The sequence below is a fragment of the Tripterygium wilfordii genome, chromosome 2 (genome assembly GCF_013401445.1).
Source record: "Tripterygium wilfordii isolate XIE 37 chromosome 2, ASM1340144v1, whole genome shotgun sequence".
NCBI classification, from domain to species: Eukaryota; Viridiplantae; Streptophyta; class Magnoliopsida; order Celastrales; family Celastraceae; genus Tripterygium; species Tripterygium wilfordii.
In genome coordinates this window covers 5,125,385-5,149,873 of record NC_052233.1, presented here as the reverse complement: position 1 = coordinate 5,149,873, position 24,489 = coordinate 5,125,385, and the positions used below count along the sequence as shown (strand labels likewise).

Sequence of the window (24,489 nt, the reverse complement as noted above, 5' to 3'; positions counted from 1 at the left end):
TTGGATGTAGCCTTGGTATGTTATCAAGTCTTGTAGAAGATGGCGGCGAAAGATTTTTTTTGTGGAACCAGCAAAAAAATTACATGTTTTAATAGAAAGCTATTTGCTTTATGTCCTTTATCTTGGCTAGTGTAAAAAATGTAAATAGTCAAATCTGGTAGAAGATCGTGGCAAAAGATTGTTTTTGAGAAACGGGCAAAAAAAATTAAATTTTTAGAAAGAAATTCTAGGTTATTTGCTTATGTCCTTTATCTTGGATCGATGAGGAAATGATAAAATGAATGGTGTAATAATATGTAAATATGGGCTCTTATGCATTTTACAATTTCTAACTTTTCATTTATCTTCCTCTCTTAAAAGGTCACTTTTATATCCTGTCTGCCTCCACATTTTTATTTTCGAAGTTTAAGACTACTTTGGTTTCCTTATTACCTTCTCTCATGTTTCATAGGAGCTCTAAACTATAGGGAAAAGGCCATAAGTGTTGTTGACAACACATGTAATTTATCGGGTGAAAATATACATCATGGGAATGCTCAAAACTGTCTTATATTGCATAAGCCTTTAAATTTTAAGGCAGAGAGGAGGGATTTATGCAGAGAGAGAGAGAGAGAGAGAGAGTTATGCTCCCTGTCTCCCTTTACATTTATTATGATGAAGATATATGCTAATTTGGAATTTTATTCTTTCTTGACAATAGAGTTGTGTGAAGTCTGTAGTGCTGAGTGATTTGGGGTTCCTATGCTTGAAACTTGGGATATAGTTTAGCGCATGTTTGGTGGTTTATAACGATTTAGTGGGAATGCTGTAATTGAAAGGTTGTTGAATTCATAGTCTTAGACGTGATCGGTGGAAGTGCGAAGTTGAGAAACCCATGTTTTATAATGCTTTAGTTAGCAGTCGTTTCAATGCATAATTTCTCAGTGCATTGACTGTGTGCTACATAATTTGTTTTGCATAGCAAACCATATGCTACTTAAATGTTGCCCTAATGTGTAGTTTATGTTTGTGAAATCTCTTAGTAGAGCTGGTCGTTTCTCTGCAGAAAACCTTTGGTGATTCTCATGATTAGAAGTGATACCCCCGACTCAAAGTCCTGCTGTCAGACTTTGGTCTAGTGCACAATTATATTAGTGTGGTGGATGCTAAATATATAATTTTCATTCAAATGTTGCACTATTAAGAGTCAAGTTCCCAAACTGTGGCATGTTATTATAATTTAATGATATAATATCTCTTTAATATTGTAGGAGTCGTCACTTCAAACATTATCATTCAGTATTCATAAGAAATAAGATTTGCAGTTCCACTGCATTTTGTAAACATTACTCCCAGGCTCCACAGAAATTTATGCCACATCAAAAAGGATTTAAAAGAAAAAAAAAAACAGGAAGGAGGAGATCCTTACCTGCTGAATACAGTACAAAGTGTATATTCCATGTTTTTTTTTCACCACAAACTTATAGTTTCATAAGACTCCATGGTCCGAGCCTCGTCTATTCCATACTTTGTTTCCACCTCTTCTTGTCTAAGTTATAGTATTCCATCTTCCTCAGAGTCTTAAATCTGACGTGGCACAACCAAATCTCAGGTATACATTCGCTCAGTTTTAGGTTTATAGTATTGTATAGATAATAGAGGGGTAATGCGAGATTCACTCAACAAATCTACATTATTATGGTTGCTTTGAGACATGATAAAGTAAAAACGTAATCATCAATCTATATATATATAACTGAGGATCCACAAGGCTTCTCCTTAATTCATAGTGCCACGTGGACGTTTTTACAAAAAAGCCTACATAGACAAAAGAAAATTTTAAAATATATTAGAAAACTTTAAGACCCACAACCACACACATAAATATATTATAAAACTTTAATACCCACAACCACATTCATACACTTTAAGACCCACAACCACATTCATACAGTTAATAGTATTCAAATAATTTTAAAATTATATTGAATTGTAGGGGAATTTAATGTTTCATAGGAGTGGTTTGATGTTGTTTTGGTTTCTCAAATGTCATGTATTGCTAATTATGAGAGTCTTTTGATATTACTCAATTAATGAAATTCATTTGTAGTACTTAGTTTGAAAATATTTTGTGTGTTTTTGGCATTAATTACCATCATTTTGTGGGAATTTTTGTGTGTTTTTGATGTATTTTGTGTGTTTTTGTAGTATTTAGTTGATGTATTGTGCAAGTTTAGAGTTTGGTCAGGTTTAGTAGTCTGTTTGGATTGCAACATACACAACATGAGAGACTTTTCTCATGCTATATTGTTCTAATGTGTAAGTAAATTCAGCCCATTTGGTATTAGAACATATAAGTGGTGACAGGAAAGCACGGTAGAATTCAATGAGTTGTTGAAGGTCAAAGTGATTATAGGCACAAATCTACCAGTCATACATAACATTTCAAAAATATAAATTCAAAAATCTTATTCTAAAAATATTAAGAATTTTATTCCAAAAATATCATTTCAAAAATACATAACATTTCAAAAATATAAATTCAAAAATCTTATTCTAAAAATATTAAGAATTTTATTCCAAAAATATCATTTCAAAAATACTACTTATGCTACATTGTACTTCTCGATATTAAATGTCACTTTGTAGAGATTGTTGTACTAACCATACAATATTGTCTCATAAACATGTCTTTGGTGACCTATAACACTTTGTAGATACTAGCGACGCAAATAAAAATTGATAAACTCTTAGCATACTTATTCCTTATGCATCAAATTTCTTACACCCTATTAGAAAAAAATTTTCTTAGCAAATTAAAAAACAATTATTGTACATATTTTATCTTCATCTCACAATCATTTCTATTTTTTACAATTAAAGCTCTACTGCTCTTCATGTTAACAAATTATCGAAAAACTTCCACACATCTCTATTTTCCAATCAAAATATGTGCCGCGCGAAGCGCGGGCATGCAACTAGTAATAATGAATAGTGAATAATCAAATCTCAGTTTGCTCAAAGACAGCACATGTCCACGTAAAATAATGAATGAAGAACTACGTTACATTGAACTCAAAAACCAAGTAGAACTAACTTGTCTCCAAGAGAAAATTTATAATCCAGTAGCATTGCAGCCTCTCTACCAGATTGTTTTCTTGCTATGCACTCCGGGTCCGAGTAACATCTTAATGATTTTGGCTTTCCAGGACGAAGTAAAATTTTTTCAAGCATAGGGGCATGCTCAATCAAATACATGGCAAATTCCATGTCATTAGTCTTCCCCACAAAGCCAACAATTTCCACCACTTTAAGACATTGATGACATTCTCTGGGTGTTTTTGGTCTACTGAGTAAAAAAACGTCAGGCTCAAACCAAGACAACTGAAACCAAAAGGCAAACACATTTCAAGAAGAAGGAAGAAGAAAAACACTAAAATACAAATAATGAGTATTTCATGAAGAGGGGCAAAGCAAGCACACTTACCTCCAGTAAAAGTCTACACAAGGAAGGAGCTGCCTTTATCAACGGAGTAAAACCAAGAAGACTGTCATCATCTGCCGCAGAAACTTTCAGTATCAAATTCTTGAGGTGTGGCAATACAGGAAACTCGATAAGTCCAATTGTTTCCTAAAGAAGAACAAAAGATATGCATCAAAAAGACTATCAACCTAATCAAGAAAAGGAGGAGGACGAGGAAGAGTGGGTGGGGTGAAAATATAACAAATTAAAACATAGTTTGACATGCTAACCTCGGGTGGCTCATCAGATAGTATAAGTGTCTCTAGTTGAGATAAATAGTTCAGAAGCGGATGAAGTCTACGTAGAGCATATCCCCCTCCAAAAAATACTTCAACAAGATTTGGAACATTTGCAAAAGCAATTTCAATCGACTCTGCACTATACCACTGAAAGGACAGGAGATTTGGTGCGGAGAGATATACGCTCTTCAGACGGCAGCAAAATTTTATTTTCAAGTACTTCAAGCAAAGTGATTGACCAACCACATTTAGATCAGTAAGAGAATTTGAACCTTCTATGACTAATTGTTCAAGATAGAGGCAAGTAGATATCAAATGTTCAATAACAGCTCCACTTATGTCTAAATATTTAAGCTTGAGGATTTTGAGAGATCTGCAATCAGGAAACTCAGCAGTATGCAGAACAGGGCTAGAGAGTAGAGGGATAGCAAAAATATTAGACCGAGGGCAGCCATAATAGCCCCGAAAGTCCATGACAAGTCGTTTTACTTTCTTTTCAAGTGCAAAGTTGAACCATCTATCAATATCGGATGTGAACATTGGCTCCAAATCAAATCTGACTCGAAACTCATCAATACAGTATCCCTGATATGCATCCAAAACATTATTTATCCACTTGATATATTTACCCGTTTCCTCATAGGGGTTTAGCCCTTCTTCTTCTTCCCATAAGGAATTTGAAGTCTCTGAAGCATCAAAATCCAAGCTGGGAATAGAAGTCCACACTTCACGCCAACGACAGGCAATGACACTTGTTCTTGCTGCTTCTTTCATGGTCAGGAAAGATAGAATGGACACAAGAACTTCATCTGGTAGTTGACTTATCCTGTCCTCCCCCATGTCATTCTCTCGCGTTTTCTCATTCAATATTAAAGAAGGGAAAAATTAAGACAGCATGAAATCAGCAAAATATCATGTATATAATGGCAACAAACTGTGAAGCAGAGACATGGTACCTACCTTCTGTTTTTTAGCATAGATATATGTGCACCGTCCCATCATAATAAGCTTAAACATGTCTTGTATAGCTGAACGAACCAGAAGCAAAGAATCGTTGTACAATATAAAGATTACCAGTCAATAATAAACCAAAAAAACTGCTAGAATTGGGCTAAAAATAGGGAGATGTCAAAAAGCTTTTAACTTTGACGGCTGAAAATTAAAAAGAGGCCGAAAAGCTTTTAATCAAAAACCGTTGTGCTCCGTATGAAACTTTGCTTTAGATAAGAGATAGAAACTGAGAAATAGTACTTACTATGGATTTTACAGGGAGACCTGTGCGATCTATTTCCAAGCAGAATCCCTCTTAAAGTTCTCTTTCTTGCCTTGCAATTCCAATATTAATTCGACCTCTTAGTCTTTTCCTTGGCTTCCAATTCCTGGGCGGTTAGTACTTAGTAGGTTATGACTTACATCCAAATGACATTTTTGCCCATGCGACTCCATTATTTATATACATTTTTTTTCCTTTGTACGCTTGAAAGAAAAATACATAGGGAACGAAATCCAACTTAGCTGGTAATGCATTTCCAACTTAGACATTAGGTCTATCATTCGATCCCCTCCCCATCATGTATCAAAAAAAATACATACATATGTAATTGAGTCATCAAAAGAAAAATGTTTTAAATTGGGTCATTAAATGTTTGAATTTCATAAATTAAGTCATTCTAGTTAAAATCTTATTTCACATAAATTTGTCCTTAATGGGGTAAGTTTCAATTAGTTGAGGACTTATTTGGCTACAAACTTGTCAAATAGACTTAATAGGTCACTAAGGCTCCGTTTGGAGATATGTATAGGATAGTATAATTTTACTATCCAATATATAAGTTAATCATTGGATAAGTGGATGTATAATTTAATCCTATCTAGCGTTTGAAAAAAAATTGGTACTAGGGTTGTATAGTATAATTGTTACGCAATACAATATTTGATTTATTGTTAGATAAAATGATAGTGTAAGATATGGAGTAATATGTCTGAACTACCCTTAAGTAAAATAATTACTATTTTTTAATTATTTTTTTCTTTTATCAATTTTTATGAAAAATTAAAGATAAATTTGTGGCTAATTTTTTAAAAAAAAGTACATGCAGTGTATAAAGTGGTAAGTGGCTAGGATTTTTTCTTAAGAGGGTTTTTTTGTCATTTGTCATGTTATCTCTTATCCTATATATCCGTATAAAATTAAAACGAATTGGAGGTGTTTTAATATTATATGACCTACATCGTATAAGAGCCTCATTTTGTATAATATTATACTATCTTGAGTTTTTTAAGAACCACCAAACACCCGATAATTTTATTAAAGGATAATCTTGGTTTTGACATGCCTCAGGGAGTGCATTTTTTCTCTAATCCTCCTGTTGTTACTATTCCTTTCCTTTGGGAAGATTTTGTAGGGGTTTCCCGGCCCAGATTATGCCCTGTTTAATATATAATATTTTCTCTTCAAAAAAAAAAAAAGGGATAATTTTATGTACGGAGTTTTATTCTCTGTTCCAAACGAATCCTAAGTTAAGGTACTAATCACCAAAAAAAACTTCTCTATAGCTATCCTAACGTATGAAACTCTTCTGATGTTCATGCCTTCCCATGTGTCTTGCTGACTTAGCATAGGATTTTTCCCATCCACAATTACCCGTACCGTTTTTTCCTTCATTTTTCTTTTCTTAGAAAAAGGAAGGGATAAATGCTTGGAATTTTATTTTCATTATATCTTCTAATTGTACTAGTAGTCTACCTCTATCTTTCTTTTAGTGACTAGAATTAGGATTCTATTCTTATTCTGATTCCTCCTATGCCTCTTATAAAAGTCTCAGTCCTCATTCATAATTTTATTTCTCATACTTCAACATTCCTCCTACAGAAAAAAGGAATGTACACCTTTGTTCAGTACAAATGCTATACATTGCACTGAGGAATATAGAACCAGTGACAAGAATTCTGCCTATGTGATATAATATCAGTATTGTGTAACACTGTAACCTGAACTCCACATGTGCATATTAAAGATTGTGATAAAAATGCCAATGTTTTACTGGTTATAGCCTTCTAGGTTTCTTCCGCGTCATTGCTAGAGAAATGACTTAGGTATAGAGTCTTCTTTTTACCCCATGGCTTTACTTATGAAGATTTCTTACAGGTTTTATTGGTTTCTTGACAGAGGAACTACAGATTCTTTTTTATGTTTCTGTCTTCCACAACCATGCTCTGGCTTTATGTTTTCGCATTCTGCTGGGTAAACATCAAGGTCTCTTCTCTTTTTTCTTTTTGTTTTTCTTTTCTTTGTGTTTTTTTAAATAATATATCATGCCCATGGTCAGTCGCTGACCACGCTGAGAGTGCCCATCATTTTTCTACACGACTGACACGTCGACTCCTGATCTCGAGGAATGACGTGGATGGTGAACCTTCGTACCTGCAAGATAAGAACCAACGACCCTAAGGGCTTGGGGGTACTCCGATGCTTAAATCAGATTCTTTCAGAGAGAAACCAAAGAGTTTCAGTGGTGATATTCTTAGTGTGTAGGGTTTGAGCTCCTTTTATAGTTGCTTTGGACTGCGTCTGTTGGGATTTTCTTATCCCGAATATGATTTGAACTGTTGTTTGAATTTTGAGTTCAATGATTCCTCTTAATCCTAGGTTTGAATTTAAATTTGAATCTTCTTGGGTTAACATGAGAAAGCTTCTCTGGAGGTATCCTCACGTATGGAAACTCTCCTATAGTTCATGTCTTCCCACTTGTCCTGCTGACACATGCACACGCGTCCGCACGCTTGCATGCCGCACGCACGCACACACATACACACACTAAATCCTGTGCATACATCTCTCCTAGTTGCTAGGATCTTTATCTTTTTCATAAATCAAAAGTCAATAAAAAATGTAAATTAGGAAATAAATGTGTATTTTTGTGTACTGCTTATCATTGTAAATATAGTTTCAAGACTTTAATCGGAAAATGTAATCCCTTATTTTTACTATATTATTAATAGATTGTCGAAAATATAGATTTTCATTAACATAGTGTTTGTACCAAAATTAAACTCTACATGTCAGTTGACATGTGGCAAGGTGGGTCCCACAATGCACAAAAAGCAACGAATCTCCTGATGACACGTAACGGAGGTAAGGAGAATATTTTACTAACCATTTTTTATTTTGTAGGATCTTGATTGGTTCTTGACTAAAAATCCATGGATTAGTTCCCAAAAATCAGGGTTATCCAAGATTCACTGTCCAAAAGGCTACAATTCATGGAGTTTTGGTCTTAATGGATAAATTCTTTTCAAACGTGGTTTATTGAATAACTACCGAGATTGCAGTAGGATTATATCAAAGAGTGTCATGGAGAAACGGAAGTTTGTTAGCTAAACGTCCCAGTTTTCTCTCAAACTTGTTTCCAACTGAAACACAACTCCATGAAGCTCAAACCACATTCGTCCTACACAACACAAAAAGTCACATTTTTACACGATCTTTCTTGTAGAAGCAATAACGAAATGATCGCCAAGAGCCATGCTCCCATATTTTCGACCATGAAGCTTGAAGACTTACGAAGCAGAGACTACCACGGCTTCCAAGAGAGTCCATTTCCTCCTCAAGAAAGAAGCACGACCAGAGAGATGCTGTCATCATCCCCATTTTCAGAAGAGGATTGTGGTTATGAAGCCCACTAACCCAGTTATTCCATCCAGCAACAAGAACGTGATATTACTACGATTCCCATGATGCACCACGACATATACTTGAAGAAGAACAAAAGAAGTGTCCATCACTTGGCACTATAAAAGAAGAAGAAGAAATAGCAAACGACCATGTGTCAAACACAGACCCAGCGTATTCAATCCTTATTTGCTTTCCTAGGCATGGCTCCAGCCACTTATCTTTTCATTTAACATGGCTCCGTACCAACCAGTTCTTAGATTATCTTTCCAAAAGCCTCTGCGGCTTTGTCTTTAGTTTAAGCTTGTAAAGCACGCCTACGTGTGAGGATGTATCCCTTTTCAAGTAAGATCCTGATGCATTCCAGCAATGTGTTATTTTTCATTTCCTTTCAATATAAGCTCTTTTCATTCCGTGATAGTCTTCTGTTTTCCTTTTTTTTTTTTTCAGATTGATACTCCAAGTATTTGAAGTCATTTTTCGAAAAGGCAAACCTCGAACCTGCAACCTTGTGTTCACTAACTGCGCACAATCTGTTTAGTGTAGAGGTCAGAATTGGTATAGAATCCTATAACGATCCTATCAAATCCTTTGGACTGATAGCAAGTCCTGACACACCTGCAAATTCAATATCCATATCCACAAAACTCCTGTTCTCAACAGTTGAAATTGTGAGATCTCCTTTCCCTCTAGCGCAAAAGATAACCAACACATAGAAAATATAAAAAAAAAATGAAAGAGAAATATTAAATTACGTACATAACAAATCATGTTAAAAAACTATAATGTAATAACAAAAGTACAATTTAACATGCGTCATGCTTGACGTGCTGTAAAAATATGCGACGTAGCCGAAGGTTTATTGAAAACAAATAACACTATAAATAAGATTTGGTGTTACATATAAATAGGATCAATGTAAAGAAACAATACACAAATAATATACGTGTTTTCGGAACCGTGTTTTCGGAAGTGGTTTCATGAATAGGTCTGCAAGTTGAGAGGTGGTGGAGACATGTGAGACATGAAGATCACCACCTTATACTAAGTCACGCACGAAATGATAGTCCAAAGCGATATGTTTCATATGACTATATCAGAATGAAAAACTGGATTTGCACAGACATAAGTAGAAACTAGGTTGTCAAATAGTAAGCGTGGAATGCTGTGCTTGATGGATGATTCAGAAATGAGGTGTTGAATCTAGGATATTTTGGTCGCAGTAGCTGCCAATGATCGATATTCTACCTCTATTGAGGAGTGTGTCACTGTCTGTTGTTTCTTAGAGCACCACGATATAGGATTGGATCCAAAGAAAATAACAAATGCAGAGATAGAAGTATAAATGTCCTTATTGCCTGCCCAATCTGCATCAGAATATGCGGTGAGTTAGAGGGAGGTAGTCTTTCAAAGAAGGAGACCATAAGAGATTGTGTCCTTCAGGTAGCACAGAATTCTCTTAGCAGCGGACTAGTGACTATTTGTTGGAGCCTGTAGAAATTGAGCTAGTTTGCTCATAGGGAATGCAATGTTTGGCTTCCATCAGAATAAATTGTGGTGATGGGTGTTTTGGAATATTTTTCCACCATTGATTTGAATTTTGAAAAGATGGAGTAAATATCTGACTTGTGTGCCATGGGAAAAAACCAAATATACTTAGTGTGATGATCAACAAAGAGAACATAATAAGAAAGACCATTGCTAGATGAACGAACCATGCCAAATTTGACCAAGGTGGTTCGAACCACTCTAGCGAGGTGAATTGACTCGGACCGACCGAGAACCACGTCAAAATCTAAGAGTTCCACAAGGATACCAATTATCAACAGAGTCCACTCCCATTTGGAGAAGAATATGGATGAGATTTACCTTCCGAGAAATCATCTAAAAAACCAATGAGAGAGAATCCGACTCCTATTATAACTCAAACTGCTCAACACATATAAAAAGGGGACCTTCACCCTCAGGTAAGGATTCTAACTCCAACACTCTAAATTATTTAGTGAGTAAGAGACAGAGATCTGAACAACGAGTCATCGTCCCAAGTTTAGTATCGTACTAACTTAAGCGTCAGAGAGGTCTCCCGACCACATCCTCGAGACCCTACCGTAGCTTACGTTTGCTTCTTGTGCAGGAAGGAAGGGAGCACATACTTACCAGTAAGGAAAGAATTCAGTTACTTTAGCTTGGTCTGACTTGGCTTATCTATTTGATAGAGCAAACCTATTTTAGGCATTATCAGAAAGGAAAATGGGCTTGCCAACTTTTTATTCCGCATAGCCTATCTCTCCGCACTAGTAACACTTTTTTCACTTTTGATTAGTTATACTGGAACGTACACTTTGTTTTCTTAGGGCCAACACCAACCCATAATAGTTTTAGTTTGGAAAAACGAGTTATTACTAATTTGAAAGTTTGACCTATTATATTATATATTATGGAGTAATATTTATTTCACTTCTTCCCTTGGACAATGTAAGATTTAAAGCATTGTTCCCCTTGTCCACTTAGTAGCTTGTCCAAACATTGCAACTCCGTCCATTTGAATTAGGTGCTACAAAAGATGTTGTTAAACATTTCCTTCTATGGTTATAGAGTGAGTTTATATTTTCTTTATTTTTAGTCTTTTTTAACCCGATTTTCCTAGGTTGTAATTATGTAATCTCCTCAAAGTAGATGAAGATTAAGAAGAACAAAATAAGGATAAAGCAATTATTTCCAGATACACGCCCGCATTAGCACAATTTATTGTTTGTTTCACTCTAGTTTGAGATTTGGATACCCTTGATAAATTTTTTTCTCTTGTCCCGAGAACATAAAATAATCCTATATGATTGGCTAATTACCAACAGCCAGCAATGGAGTAATAAGAATTCGAAGTATCGATTATATCCAGCAAGTGAGACAACTACTCTAACCATCATTACATCATGTTACAGGCTTATAGTACCTGTTAAACATAATATAGTCCGGCCTGCTATTTGCTATCATTTATCTCTTTTTTTTCAATTTTTTTTTTGTTGTTTAGGTTTTGGGCGATTCCGATTATGTTTTAAAAAGAGAAAAAAATCATAATCTTTGATAGCATCGTCCATGTCCGGCCTTGACACATTCGGCATTTATTCCCTTCTCCATTTCCCATGATTATAATTATGAAACCTGAATTTATCTCCATTTTCCAGGATTCACCTTTACTGATCTCCTCCTTTCTTGCTAGCTTCTTTCTTTGGGGAATTTGATCGAACGAGTAATGGGGGACTTGACGACGTTGGCGAAGGCGAGATTGGAGCTTGAAAAACTCTATCTGGGAGTCCCCGACGACTCCGTCAATCTCACCTTTCAACACCTTGCAGACGTCAATCAAAAACCCGGGAAAAAGGAGCCCAACTCCACCATCACCATCATGGAAGCCATTGAAGAAGTTAAAACCGTCAAACACGCCTCTTCACGAATTAGAAAATTACCCAGCCTTGATTTCAATCGCGCCTTACAAGCATCCAAACCTCACGATCTCCACCGCGACCACCATCTCGATAGAGATGATCATCATCGTCTCCACTACGGCCATCATAATCACGATCACCATAATCGTAATCATGTGGTCGGGAGTAGCATCGGAGCATTTGACGACATAAGTGGCGTGAGTATGGCTTCCACCCTTCCAGATAGAGGTCGAGGGCGTCGGCCTGGAATTCCTCACTCCAATATCTGCACTATTTGCACAATTTACATCTATATTTTCAGGCACCGATGCCTTGTAAGTGACTCTAACTCTAAACCCTTACCTCAAACTCAAACTAAAACTAATTTGATACATAATTGATTGTATTTGCGGGTCAGGTTTGTGGAAGGGTCTACTGCAGGAACTGCGTAGCCATTGGCATGGGAGATATGACGGAAGGAAGAAAATGCCTCGACTGTCTAGGCAGAAGATTCAGCCAACGGTAATTAACTAACTTACATCATTAGATCCCTTCAAAATGAGGTCCTAACTTCTATGATTCAAAATATTTTTTTAAAAATTTGAAAAATATAAATTTGTATTTCGATGATCTTACGAATCCAATGATATATTTTTTGTTCGAAGCAAAAATCAAATTCAACATGAAAAATACGTGATAATTATGGATCGTTGGATATAAACAAAATACATTTCATGCACTTTTCAGGTTGCATTTAGTTTTGTTTCCTACAAAAAATATCGTAACGTTTATAAAATGATCAAAATGCAAATATATTTTTCTCAAATCTTAAAAAAATATTTTGAATCCTAAAAATTAGCATCTCATTTTTAAGAACTCATTTTAGGATCTCATAGGATAATTCTATATATATATATAAAATGGAGTGTGCAAGTTATTTAGTTGCATCCGCACTTAAGAATTTATGTATATATATATATATATATATTTGTATGACCTTCACCATCTCCTTTCTGTAGATATATAAATAAAGCAGGGAAGGTTGGGTGTTTGTCAAGGTACCCAGTAATGGTTAAGCAAGCAGAGCTCAAATGGGCTGAAAAAGGACCTAGGAGAAGCGGTGAAAGAGCCAACGGTCGCAGCGCTGTTATGATGTCCAGATCAATAAGCCCAATGACCCCTACGAAGCCACATCGTGGAACTAGCAATCCTCCTTCTTTTGTCACCCCGTCCTCTCCTTATTCCCCCTATACCACTCCTACCCACCATCACCTCCCACTTTAATTATAATCTTAGCTTATTTTGTAATGTGCTGTTTTAACAAACTACATGAGTTTCCGATGAGTGATGAATGTTTTTTTAATTATTTTTAGCTTATTTTGTTTTAACATATTACGCCAATTTTTTTTTTTTTTACTATTGTTATTAAATTATTGGCAAACTTTATATGTCTAGTACTTTGTTGGTTGAATTGTATTTCATCTTAATTAATATATGTTATTAAGTTATGTTCTTTGTCTTGAGCTATGCAAAAGCAATTCTGATGTATTTTCTGAAATGACAATTTTAAGGGAATCAAGCCTGCTTGTGGTTAAGTGTATGTTTTGTTGCACTCGATTTCAATATTATTTTGTAGTTAATAGTGGTGTTAGGACTTTGATTAAAAAAGGGATGTTTAGAAGACAAAGAAATATGGGCAGGAGTAATTTGTCAGAACGGTAGTCGCGGAGCAGTAAATAGAGGAGCATCCATTCGGACATGTGGGGAAGCCGTCCAGACTGCTAACAAGCTGGAGTAGTTCTTAAAGAGTGTTTTTTTTTTCTTTTCTTTCTACGAAAGAGTCCCGATTTTGACGAAACTATTTTTTCAAGTTGGTCTCTAATTAGGTACGTGGTTGTTATCAGATTTGTAACCGAAAACATTGATGGATCGTACTTAACACAAGAGGGGGGGTGAATTGTGTCCCCAAATTCCGATAGGAATCTCTTTTTATAATTTAAAAGGAAATCAATGTCAATTAACAATTAGCACACAAATTTGGACTCTAATAATTATCTTAATCAATATTCATTTCAATGCAAGATGTGATACAATATGGTGAATGATCAATTATCAAATAATCAAGGAATTGTAAAAACAGATTTTTTAAACAACACACTGCGCACAGATTTTACAACTCAAATTTCACCTAGCAAATCAAGTCAGAATTCAATGAAATTTGGTATGCAGTATCACAACACCCTAATGAATACTATATCAAAAATTCAGATTAAAATTCAAAGTTTAGCTATGTGAACAGTGCACGGACAGATTAGTGGTTCAGAAAATTCTACAATCAAAACACTTAATCAATCAACAAGCAAGCAATGCAATCAAGAAAGTCCACACAGTAATTTATAGTAGTTCGGAGACTCTTCTCCTACATCTACTACCTAGGTTCACCAACCTAGGATTTTTCAACCTCCACTAAGGATGTGGTTTTCTCAAGAGCTCCACAAAACTCACAAGGGTTTTTAGGTCACCCTTAAAACTGAAGATTTCAAGATAATCTTCAAACTTTACAACCAAAGGTTTCAAGCACTCCCTTAAACTCAACCTCAACAAGGTTTTTGCCCAATGAAGGGACTTTTACAAGTGTTCGGTATAAATGGTTCACTCAAGGTTTGCACTAAGCAAATGGGGTTGAGGAACACTCAAGAATCACAATATCACCTCACGGGTTGGATAGAAAATGAAGAATAATGAGGATTTTCGAATCTGAAAATAAGAAGCCAAATGAGAAGCACTCCCTCTTTGCAAAAGCAAAATAGTGAGGAAGCCTTTAGAGTGGCTTGGGTAGAAGCTTGGATTCAATGGCACAAACTATCTTGAAAGCTTTGAGAGCAAGAATTTCTTCAATGTAATTTTGGCTTCTCCAAGTTGGAATGAGGAAGAACCCCTCTTTATAATTTACCAAGCTCTTGTGATTTCCACCATTGGATCTTTTTCTATCTTCAAATCTCGACCTTCAATTACATGTGCAAATCTTGGCCATTGAATGAATAGATCATTAAATCTCAACCTTGCAATATGTAGCCGTTGCACTTGCATCATTTTCCAAGTCTAGCTTTCCAAGATTTGAGTTGTCATGTGCACTTGCAGCCATCTTTGACAATTTGATCAAACTTGCACCAAATCTTGACCTTGGTATCTCCAACAATTTTGCCATCTTTGACCATTTGATCAAACTTACACCAAATCTTGGCCTTGGTATCTCCAATGATTTCCTACAAAATGTGTAGCAACTTGCAACCATCTTTGACTCCAAAAATCAAGTAAGATCTTCTTTTAAGTCAAAAATTGCAAGCAAGAATATGGTCTTATGCACAACCATTGGATTCACCTTTTAAATGGTCATCTTAACCCTTCATGTCTTATTGTAATCTGATCCATTCATAATTCTAAACAATTCAATCTCAGCCATAGATTAGTGTACCATTGGAGCTTGTAGTCTTCAAGAATATCTTCATAATCTAAGTCTTGTCTAGTTGCAAAATATACTTTCTCATCTCTTACAAATTTCAACCATTGCATTTGTCCTTTAGCTTCATCAATTGTCTTCTCACAAAAATCTGATCATTGACCTCAATAAAGGAAGCATGTGCAAGATCTTGTTTGATGAAGATAAGAGATCCTTCACGTGACCAAACATGTCCCTCCAATCTTGACTTCAAACTCTGAATTTGGCAGCACCAATATATCCATATTATACAGCCCTAAGGCTAATTCCAATCATCAATCAAAATGCCTTAGTGGAAGGTTGATGAACATAGGTTTTTCTTGGTTTTCTAGAGATCCAAGCTCATACTTGAAAACCGGACTTCAATTCACTTGATCAAACTGAATTCTGAGTGATATAACATCCTCATGATGATTAACCTACAAAGAAATAGGAGGTAGAACTCCCCAATTGCATGTAAGCTCAAAGAGCTTCATATAGAGCGCATAGGTTAATTACATTAGAAAAACAACCCAGAAAATTCATATTAGTGCATGATAAATCATTTTATATATATTAGAATGTCCATATAAAATTTCATAACAATCGGAAATCGTTTGGTCACTCAACCAAGCAAATAAGTCACTAATAGTGAAACCGATGAATTCTAAGTGTAAATTCAATGTCATTTTGCAAACTCAGTGTAAATGACCTTTTCTCTTAAACTTTACTAGGTCAAATATGTTCATAGTGATAAAACTAAGATGCACACGAAATTTCTTTTAAATCGGAGTTCATTTGGTTCACCATGTTCACAAAGAACACATATGCACAAAATTAGGTAAAACCTAGTTTTGGCGGAATTTAAGCATATGACCAAATATATATGTGATGCACTTAATTTATCATGATTATAGTCCTAGAACATATATTAGACCTTCATGTGCATGTGGTTCAAGTTTCAAGTCATTTGGACCTAAGTAAGATAAATTATGATAATTAGAAGATTAATGCCCTAACTTAGTCCATGTATGTTTGTTTCCAAAACTTAATTTCCAGCACTATCTCAAAAATATATAGATACCAAATTCACATAGAGATATACATAAGCCTTCATTTGTATATGCACAATTAAGATATTAAACAATTAACCAAATAACCATTTAAGCATGTTTTCTAGCATTTTAGGATATGTTCAAGTCAAGCATGCTCACACACATTTTAGTATACAATCATACACAATCATCAAAAACACAATGTTGACCTAGACACTAAGTCTTGGTCCAACACTTCCTTCATATTCCATTCGTATAAATATTCAAAAGTAAGAATCAGCATAAACCAATATCTTCCTCAAGAAATCTTCAAGGATGGATACTCCTAACTCTCCACCTGGAAAAAGGTCTAGAACTGATGAAGGTTCTACTTCTAAAGAAGAAGAAGGTGGAGATGATCCCAGATTCAACCTCTCCCCTATAAGGGAAGACGTATACGAGGACGATCCCCAGAAAACCATCGAATCTCTACAAGAAGCTTTGATGGAAACCAAAAGGAGACTTAAAAAAGCAACCGACAAAGTTCAAGACTACAAAAGGCAACTTATGGTTTCAAGGTATGCCATACAAGGTGTTCGATATATGTCATGGGGTAGACAAGCAAGTACTCATGACCCAGATAAATTGCACGAAGCAATCACTGAGATCACAGTACAACTTGGATCTGTTGCAGATGGAATAGACAGTGTTCTTTATACCCTAGAATAAAATTCCCGTCCAACAATCTCCCCCTTTTTGATGATTCCAAAATGTGCAATGTGGTTTTCTAAAGATGTACCATTTTTTCCAAGAACTACAATCTTTATCCAAAAACTACAATCTTTATCCAAAAACTATATTCTTTCTCCCCCTTTTTGTAATTATCAAAAAGATCTTAAGGTTTAATTGAAATTCTGATTTTATACTCAAATTCTTAATTGTTTCCAATCATGCAAATGAAGTGAGCTATATATCGAGTACAAAGTAATGTTCATATTAGCTCCCCCTCACTTCAAGCATAGTAGCATACATACTTCTCACAAAACATGGCAAATGCACTCCCCCTTAAACTTTGGTCTATAAACCATTTCATATGTCAGTTCAAGTACTAGTTTAAGGATGCACCATGCTTGATACAAGATAAATATGTTTCGTCAATAAAAGTTCGAATACTAAATATCGCATGAAAGTATATCAATTTAGAATATGTCATTTTAATGCATCTTTTCTACTCATTATCTCTTCCCCATAATGTAATCAATCAAGAGGGAATAGGGAGAGGAGTTCACACCAACCAAATACATGCGTTCATGAATAGTAATAAAAGCACACTAGAAGTCATGTATTCCACATTTTCCTTCCAAATTATAGAGATGCAACAAGTTCACTTAAGAAACTTAACATACGTTCTATCTTTTTCAATTAATGATAAAACATGAATTTCTAGACTTAGGGCATGCTCCCCCTTCAATCATGCATACCAATGAATATTTGAGAAAATATGCATACCACATATCATCAATGTATTCCAATCCAATTAAAAACAACAAGAGATACCAATTAAGCAAATATGCACCCATGATGCTTCATTCAAACTTAATGCACGTATCATCATCATTTAATCATGTCTAAAGCATATATCATCCAAAATCATTCCAAATGCAATTGAGTTAAAGTTAAGCATCTAACAAAAATAATGCAAAGGAGTTTAAGGGTTTAGGAAATGACCGTCGAAACCCTCCTAGCTTTTTGTTTGAGCATCTTGATGATATTCCTTTAATATTTGTTCCTTCCTTAGAGTGTTTGTGCTTGTCTATGTTTTGAATATATTTTCTTTGATTTAAAGTTGCTCCCCCAAGGGTTGCACACTTTTCTCACCAATTGGTGTTGCTTCATCATTTGAGATCTTCATCTTCTTTTGAGCTCTTCACCATCCTCATCCAAGATAAGTACCCCACGGGTACCATTTTAGATTAACTCCTTGGGATGTCCAAGGTCCTTCAAATCTGAAAATTATTTCTCTACAAGCACATTGACCTCAAGTGTGGTTATATCATAAAAATTAACACAAACACTTTCCTTAACCATTCTAGGCTTAGCATCAAAAGCATTGTGTGCACTAGAAAGAAATAAGTAATCAAGAAGCATACAAATATCACTTTTATCATCAAACTTCTCCAGATTTTCTTTTGTATTCAAGAAAAAACATCTTTAAATTAAAACTCCTAAAGTGGATAACTTTAGGTTTTCTCTTCATACAAAAATTACAAAAATAATTTGTTCAATGATTTCCTCATATTCAACCTTTGTCATACATATCATGCATTTCATGCTTAATTTGCAATCTTTTTCAATAAAGATTAAAAATAGTATAAATGCATAACTCTCATACAACATCCAAGCATCATATAACCTAATAAAATCGTTTTCAATGACAATCATTAAAAATCATATTTGGGCAGCCACTTCATTTAGGTTCTAGCATTCAATTTTTTTTTTATTTTTTTTTATTTTTTTTTATTTTTTAAAGAGAAACAAATCAATAAAGCCTAGTATCCCAAACTAATGCATAGCACATCTAAATAAAGTGTGATCAAGACGTTTTAGGTATCCAAACCTTGGATCCTTTAGGGTTAGTGGCCACAATTGCATATACATTAATATTAAAAGAATTCTTCACATATGCTTTCACATCAATATCACACAAACCCTTTGGCACCCACAACCTCCTTAGGTGAACTCTCCTTAGTCTAGGATGAGTTTCCCTAGAGGTACTAGTCTCACCCATGGGATGAGCTAGCTTGGCCTTGCCTTTTGAAGGCTTGGCTATGGTACTAACACTACTCAAGGTTTCTTTGAGTTTCGTATGATCAAATCCAAGTCCACTCTTATCAAGGTAGTGTCTTTGAGAGGCAAGCAACTCATCAAGCTTTGATGAACTCATAGAGAATTTAGAAAATTGAATTTCTAACATCCTATACTTTTCTTTCACATCATCAAGCTCAAGTTGCAAAGAAGTAGAGTTGTTCAAAATTATACATTCATGCTCATCCCATGTTCTCAACTCTTGTTCTAACTCATTCACTCTAGCATGCAAGGCATCCAAATCATGAATCTTTGAAGTATTAGAATTTGCGATGTTACTACTAGAAGCATGCATAGATAATTCATTTCTAAGATTTTCATTTTCTTTCATCAAAGCATCAAGAGATAAATATATATTATCATGCTTTGCATTTAGATCAACATACTTATCATTCAAGTCATTAATCTCATCCACATGTGATTTATCAATTTTCACAAGCCTAGATATTTCTTTTGTAGCATGCTTGTATTTAGAAATTAAGTCACCATGAGCATCACATAATTCATCATACATATTACTCAATTCATCATAAGTGGGTAGTGTAGAATCATTTACCATATCATCCGGAATGGATGATAACTCTTCTTCCTTTGCCACCAAGCAAAGGTTGGCCCTGATTTCTTCCTCTTTATCACTAGAGGTCTCCTCCACTTTGGTCACTAGGCACACATCGCCATTTGACCTTTCATACTTTCTTTCCATCATTTCCCAAACTTGCTTTGCATTTGTACATCCGGAAATATGGTCAAGTCCACACCTACTAAGAGAAATATGAAAGAGATTAATAGCATAAACATTTAAGCACATTAATTCAATGTCCTTATTTGTCCATTCATCTCCTCTACTCCTACTAGGACAATGAGGACCATCCTTTACTACCCTCCATACGTCTATGCCTCTAGATTTAATAAATATTCTCATTCTATTCTTCCAAAATGGATAGTCACCATCAAAGATAGGTGGAATATCCATAGAAAGGCTTTCGGCCTCAACATGCAAATTTGTGTAAGTCATAAAAATACTAATAAGGGTGTTAATCCTATGTTTTAGCAAACCTGCTCCGATACCAATTGATGGATCGTACTTAACACAAGAGGGGGGGTGAATTGTGTCCCCAAATTCCGATAGGAATCTCTTTTTATAATTTAAAAGGAAATCAATGTCAATTAACAATTAGCACACAAATTTGGACTCTAATAATTATCTTAATCAATATTCATTTCAATGCAAGATGTGATACAATATGGTGAATGATCAATTATCAAATAATCAAGGAATTGCAAAAACAGATTTTTTAAACAACACACTGCGCACAGATTTTACAACTCAAATTTCACCTAGCAAATCAAGTCAGAATTCAATGAAATTTGGTATGCAGTATCACAACACCCTAATGAATACTATATCAAAAATTCAGATTAAAATTCAAAGTTTAGCTATGTGAACAGTGCACGGACAGATTAGTGGTTCAGAAAATTCTGCAATCAAAACACTTAATCAATCAACAAGCAAGCAATGCAATCAAGAAAGTCCACACAGTAATTTATAGTAGTTCGGAGACTCTTCTCCTACATCTACTACCTAGGTTCACCAACCTAGGATTTTTCAACCTCCACTAAGGATGTGGTTTTCTCAAGAGCTCCACAAAACTCACAAGGGTTTTTAGGTCACCCTTAAAACTGAAGATTTCAAGATAATCTTCAAACTTTACAACCAAGGGTTTCAAGCACTCCCTTAAACTCAACCTCAACAAGGTTTTTGCCCAATGAAGGGACTTTTACAAGTGTTCGGTATAAATGGTTCACTCAAGGTTTGCACTAAGCAAATGGGGTTGAGGAACACTCAAGAATCACAATATCACCTCACGGGTTGGATAGAAAATGAAGAATAATGAGGATTTTCGAATCTGAAAATAAGAAGCCAAATGAGAAGCACTCCCTCTTTGCAAAAGCAAAATAGTGAGGAAGCCTTTAGAGTGGCTTGGGTAGAAGCTTGGATTCAATGGCACAAACTAGCTTGAAAGCTTTGAGAGCAAGAATTTCTTCAATGTAATTTTGGCTTCTCCAAGTTGGAATGAGGAAGAACCCCTCTTTATAATTTACCAAGCTCTTGTGATTTCCACCATTGGATCTTTTTCTATCTTCAAATCTCGACCTTCAATTACATGTGCAAATCTTGGCCATTGAATGAATAGATCATTAAATCTCAACCTTGCAATATGTAGCCGTTGCACTTGCATCATTTTCCAAGTCTAGCTTTCCAAGATTTGAGTTGTCATGTGCACTTGCAGCCATCTTTGACAATTTGATCAAACTTGCACCAAATCTTGACCTTGGTATCTCCAACAATTTTGTCATCTTTGACCATTTGATCAAACTTACACCAAATCTTGGCCTTGGTATCTCCAATGATTTCCTACAAAATGTGTAGCAACTTGCAACCATCTTTGACTCCAAAAATCAAGTAAGATCTTCTTTTAAGTCAAAAATTGCAAGCAAGAATATGGTCTTATGCACAACCATTGGATTCACCTTTTAAATGGTCATCTTAACCCTTCAAGTCTTGTTGTAATCTGATCCATTCATAATTCTAAACAATTCAATCTCAGCCATAGATTAGTGTACCATTGGAGCTTGTAGTCTTCAAGAATATCTTCATAATCTAAGTCTTGTCTAGTTGCAAAATATATTTTCTCATCTCTTACAAATTTCAACCATTGCATTTGTCCTTTAGCTTCATCAATTGTCTTCTCACAAAAATCTGATCATTGACCTCAATAAAGGAAGCATGTGCAAGATCTTGTTTGATGAAGATAAGAGATCCTTCACGTGACCAAACATGTCCCTCCAATCTTGACTTCAAACTCTGAATTTGGCAGCACCAATATATCCATATTATACAGCCCTAAGGCTAATTCCAATCATCAATCAAAATGCCTTAGTGGAAGGTTGATGAACATAGGTTTTTCTTGGTTTTCTAGAGATCCAAGCTCATACTTGAAAACCGGACTTCAATTCACTTGATCAAACTGAATTCTGAGTGATATAACATCCTCATGATGATTAACCTACAAAGAAATAGGAGGTAGAACTCCCCAATTGCATGTAAGCTCAAAGAGCTTCATATAGAGCGCATAGGTTAATTACATTAGAAAAACAACCCAGAAAATTCATATTAGTGCATGATAAATCATTTTATATATATTAGAATGTCCACATAAAATTTCATAACAATCAGAAATCGTTTGGTCACTCAACCAAGCAAATAAGTCACTAATAGTGAAACCGATGAATTCTAAGTGTAAATTCAATGTCATTTTGCAAACTCAGTGTAAATGACCTTTTCTCTTAAACTTTACTAGGTCAAATATGTTCATAGTGATAAAACTAAGATGCACACGAAATTTCTTTTAAATCGGAGTTCATTTGGTTCACCACGTTCACAAAGAACACATATGTACAAAATTAGGTAAAACCTAGTTTTGGCGGAATTTAAGCATATGACCAAATATATATGTGATGCACTTAATTTATCATGATTATAGTCCTAGAACATATATTAGACCTTCATGTGCATGTGGTTCAAGTTTCAAGTCATTTGGACCTAAGTAAGATAAATTATGATCATTAGAAGATTAATGCCCTAACTTAGTCCATGTATGTTTGTTTCCAAAACTTAATTTCCAGCACTATCTCAAAAATATATAGATACCAAATTCACATAGAGATATACATAAGCCTTCATTTGTATATGCACAATTAAGATATTAAACAATTAACCAAATAACCATTTAAGCATGTTTTCTAGCATTTTAGGATATGTTCAAGTCAAGCATGCTCACACACATTTTAGTATACAATCATACACAATCATCAAAAACACAATGTTGACCTAGACACTAAGTCTTGGTCCAACACTTCCTTCATATTCCATTCGTATAAATATTCAAAAGTAAGAATCAGCATAAACCAATATCTTCCTCAAGAAATCTTCAAGGATGGATACTCCTAACTCTCCACCTGGAAAAAGGTCTAGAACTGATGAAGGTTCTACTTCTAAAGAAGAAGAAGGTGGAGATGATCCCAGATTCAACCTCTCCCCTATAAGGGAAGACGTATACGAGGACGATCCCCAGAAAACCATCGAATCTCTACAAGAAGCTTTGATGGAAACCAAAAGGAGACTTAAAAAAGCAACCGACAAAGTTCAAGACTACAAAAGGCAACTTATGGTTTCAAGGTATGCCATACAAGGTGTTCGATATATGTCATGGGGTAGACAAGCAAGTACTCATGACCCAGATAAATTGCACGAAGCAATCACTGAGATCACAGTACAACTTGGATCTGTTGCAGATGGAATAGACAGTGTTCTTTATACCCTAGAATAAAATTCCCGTCCAACAAACATCTTGGGAGTGACTCCTAGGTAGAATTAAACTCTAACATTTTCTTCTACTATAAATACAAGTTGTTCATGCGTGTTTTTTTAGGGAGAGAGAAACAATGAGTTGTGTACGGTGAGCATTGAGAGAGAACAAATGAGGATAACTCTGTGGTGTATCTCTTGGATTTTGCCTAGGTTTCTTGGTAAGAGATTCCAGATGTAGAGTGTTACATATATAAGCTGGATTGGAGCTTATGATAATCTCTTGGGCTTTTGGGTTTTTTTGTGAGAGAAAATTATCAATGTGTGGTGATATAAATTTTCTACATAGTGAAATTTTCTCTTGATTGCCTTTTGACAACACCCATTGTTTTTTCTCCGGTTTGGAGTTTTTCACATAAATTGCTTGTGTTGAGATTGTGTTACTATTTCAAGCTCAATTTCCCTTTTGTTTTTGATATTGTCAAAGGACGATCCTGGGATAATTTCTCAACAACTGATATTGGAGCTATTGATGTAAATTATCGACAATCGAATTATGGAGAATGAATGGGCAAATATAAGACAAAACAGAGAGATTTTACGTGGTTCGGCTTTTAGCCTAGGTCCACGGTGCAGAATGATATGGTATTTTATTTATCACTTGTGAATACAGTGCGAGTAAGAAATCCCAATCCCCCTCCGAATCCCTCTCCACCCTCCTAATGAACTTCTTTTATGCTTTTCTTGAGCAGTTACCAGCAGTTGTGGCAGTTAAAGAAGTTCATAGCAGTTTGGAGGGGTTTACGGTAGTTTGGAGGAGTTTGTCGTAGTTTGCAGCAGTTTGCAGTAGTTTACAGTAGTTTTGGCTGTTACCATTTAACGAAGAACTGCCTTATCTTCGGCTTCGT

The 24,489-nt window shown here is 35.1% G+C and overlaps 2 protein-coding genes across 3 annotated transcripts; one reads left to right on the top strand and one right to left on the bottom strand.

Annotated features, from left to right (window-relative positions):
• Positions 1-2,992: 2,992 nt before the first annotated feature.
• LOC119980032 (F-box/LRR-repeat protein At3g58900-like) lies at positions 2,993-5,118 on the bottom strand. 2 transcript variants are annotated; one of them, XM_038822682.1, is made up of 5 exons: positions 4,997-5,118; positions 4,702-4,769; positions 3,733-4,599; positions 3,467-3,610; positions 2,993-3,363 (listed from the first exon to the last, which is right to left on the bottom strand). In XM_038822682.1, the coding sequence occupies exons 2-5, from the start codon at positions 4,756-4,758 to the stop codon at positions 3,055-3,057; spliced, it is 1,377 nt and encodes a 458-aa protein (XP_038678610.1). In that variant the 5' UTR covers positions 4,759-4,769; positions 4,997-5,118; the 3' UTR covers positions 2,993-3,054. The 2 variants fall into 2 exon arrangements, with proteins under 2 accessions (XP_038678610.1, XP_038678619.1); XM_038822691.1 differs by having other exon boundaries at positions 3,145-3,325.
• A 6,425-nt stretch (positions 5,119-11,543) lies between these two features.
• On the top strand, positions 11,544-13,296 carry LOC120005106. The gene is made up of 3 exons (XM_038854573.1): positions 11,544-12,170; positions 12,254-12,357; positions 12,855-13,296. The coding sequence occupies exons 1-3, from the start codon at positions 11,664-11,666 to the stop codon at positions 13,117-13,119; spliced, it is 876 nt and encodes a 291-aa protein (XP_038710501.1). The 5' UTR covers positions 11,544-11,663; the 3' UTR covers positions 13,120-13,296.
• Positions 13,297-24,489: the final 11,193 nt, after the last annotated feature.

Excerpts from the sequence above, each read along its gene's own strand:
- LOC120005106 (XM_038854573.1), top strand. The coding sequence starts at position 11,664 with ATGGGGGACTTGACGACGTTGGCGAAGGCGAGATTGGAGCTTGAAAAA. Across the intron at positions 12,171-12,253 it reads TTTTCAGGCACCGATGCCTT|GTTTGTGGAAGGGTCTACTG; the intron begins GTAAGTGACTCT and ends TTTGCGGGTCAG. Across the intron at positions 12,358-12,854 it reads GGCAGAAGATTCAGCCAACG|ATATATAAATAAAGCAGGGA; the intron begins GTAATTAACTAA and ends TCCTTTCTGTAG.
- LOC119980032 (XM_038822682.1), bottom strand. The coding sequence starts at position 4,758 with ATGTTTAAGCTTATTATGATGGGACGGTGCACATATATCTATGCTAAA. Across the intron at positions 4,600-4,701 it reads TCTATGCTAAAAAACAGAAG|AAAACGCGAGAGAATGACAT; the intron begins GTAGGTACCATG and ends ATATTGAATGAG. Across the intron at positions 3,611-3,732 it reads TATCTGATGAGCCACCCGAG|GAAACAATTGGACTTATCGA; the intron begins GTTAGCATGTCA and ends GTTCTTCTTTAG.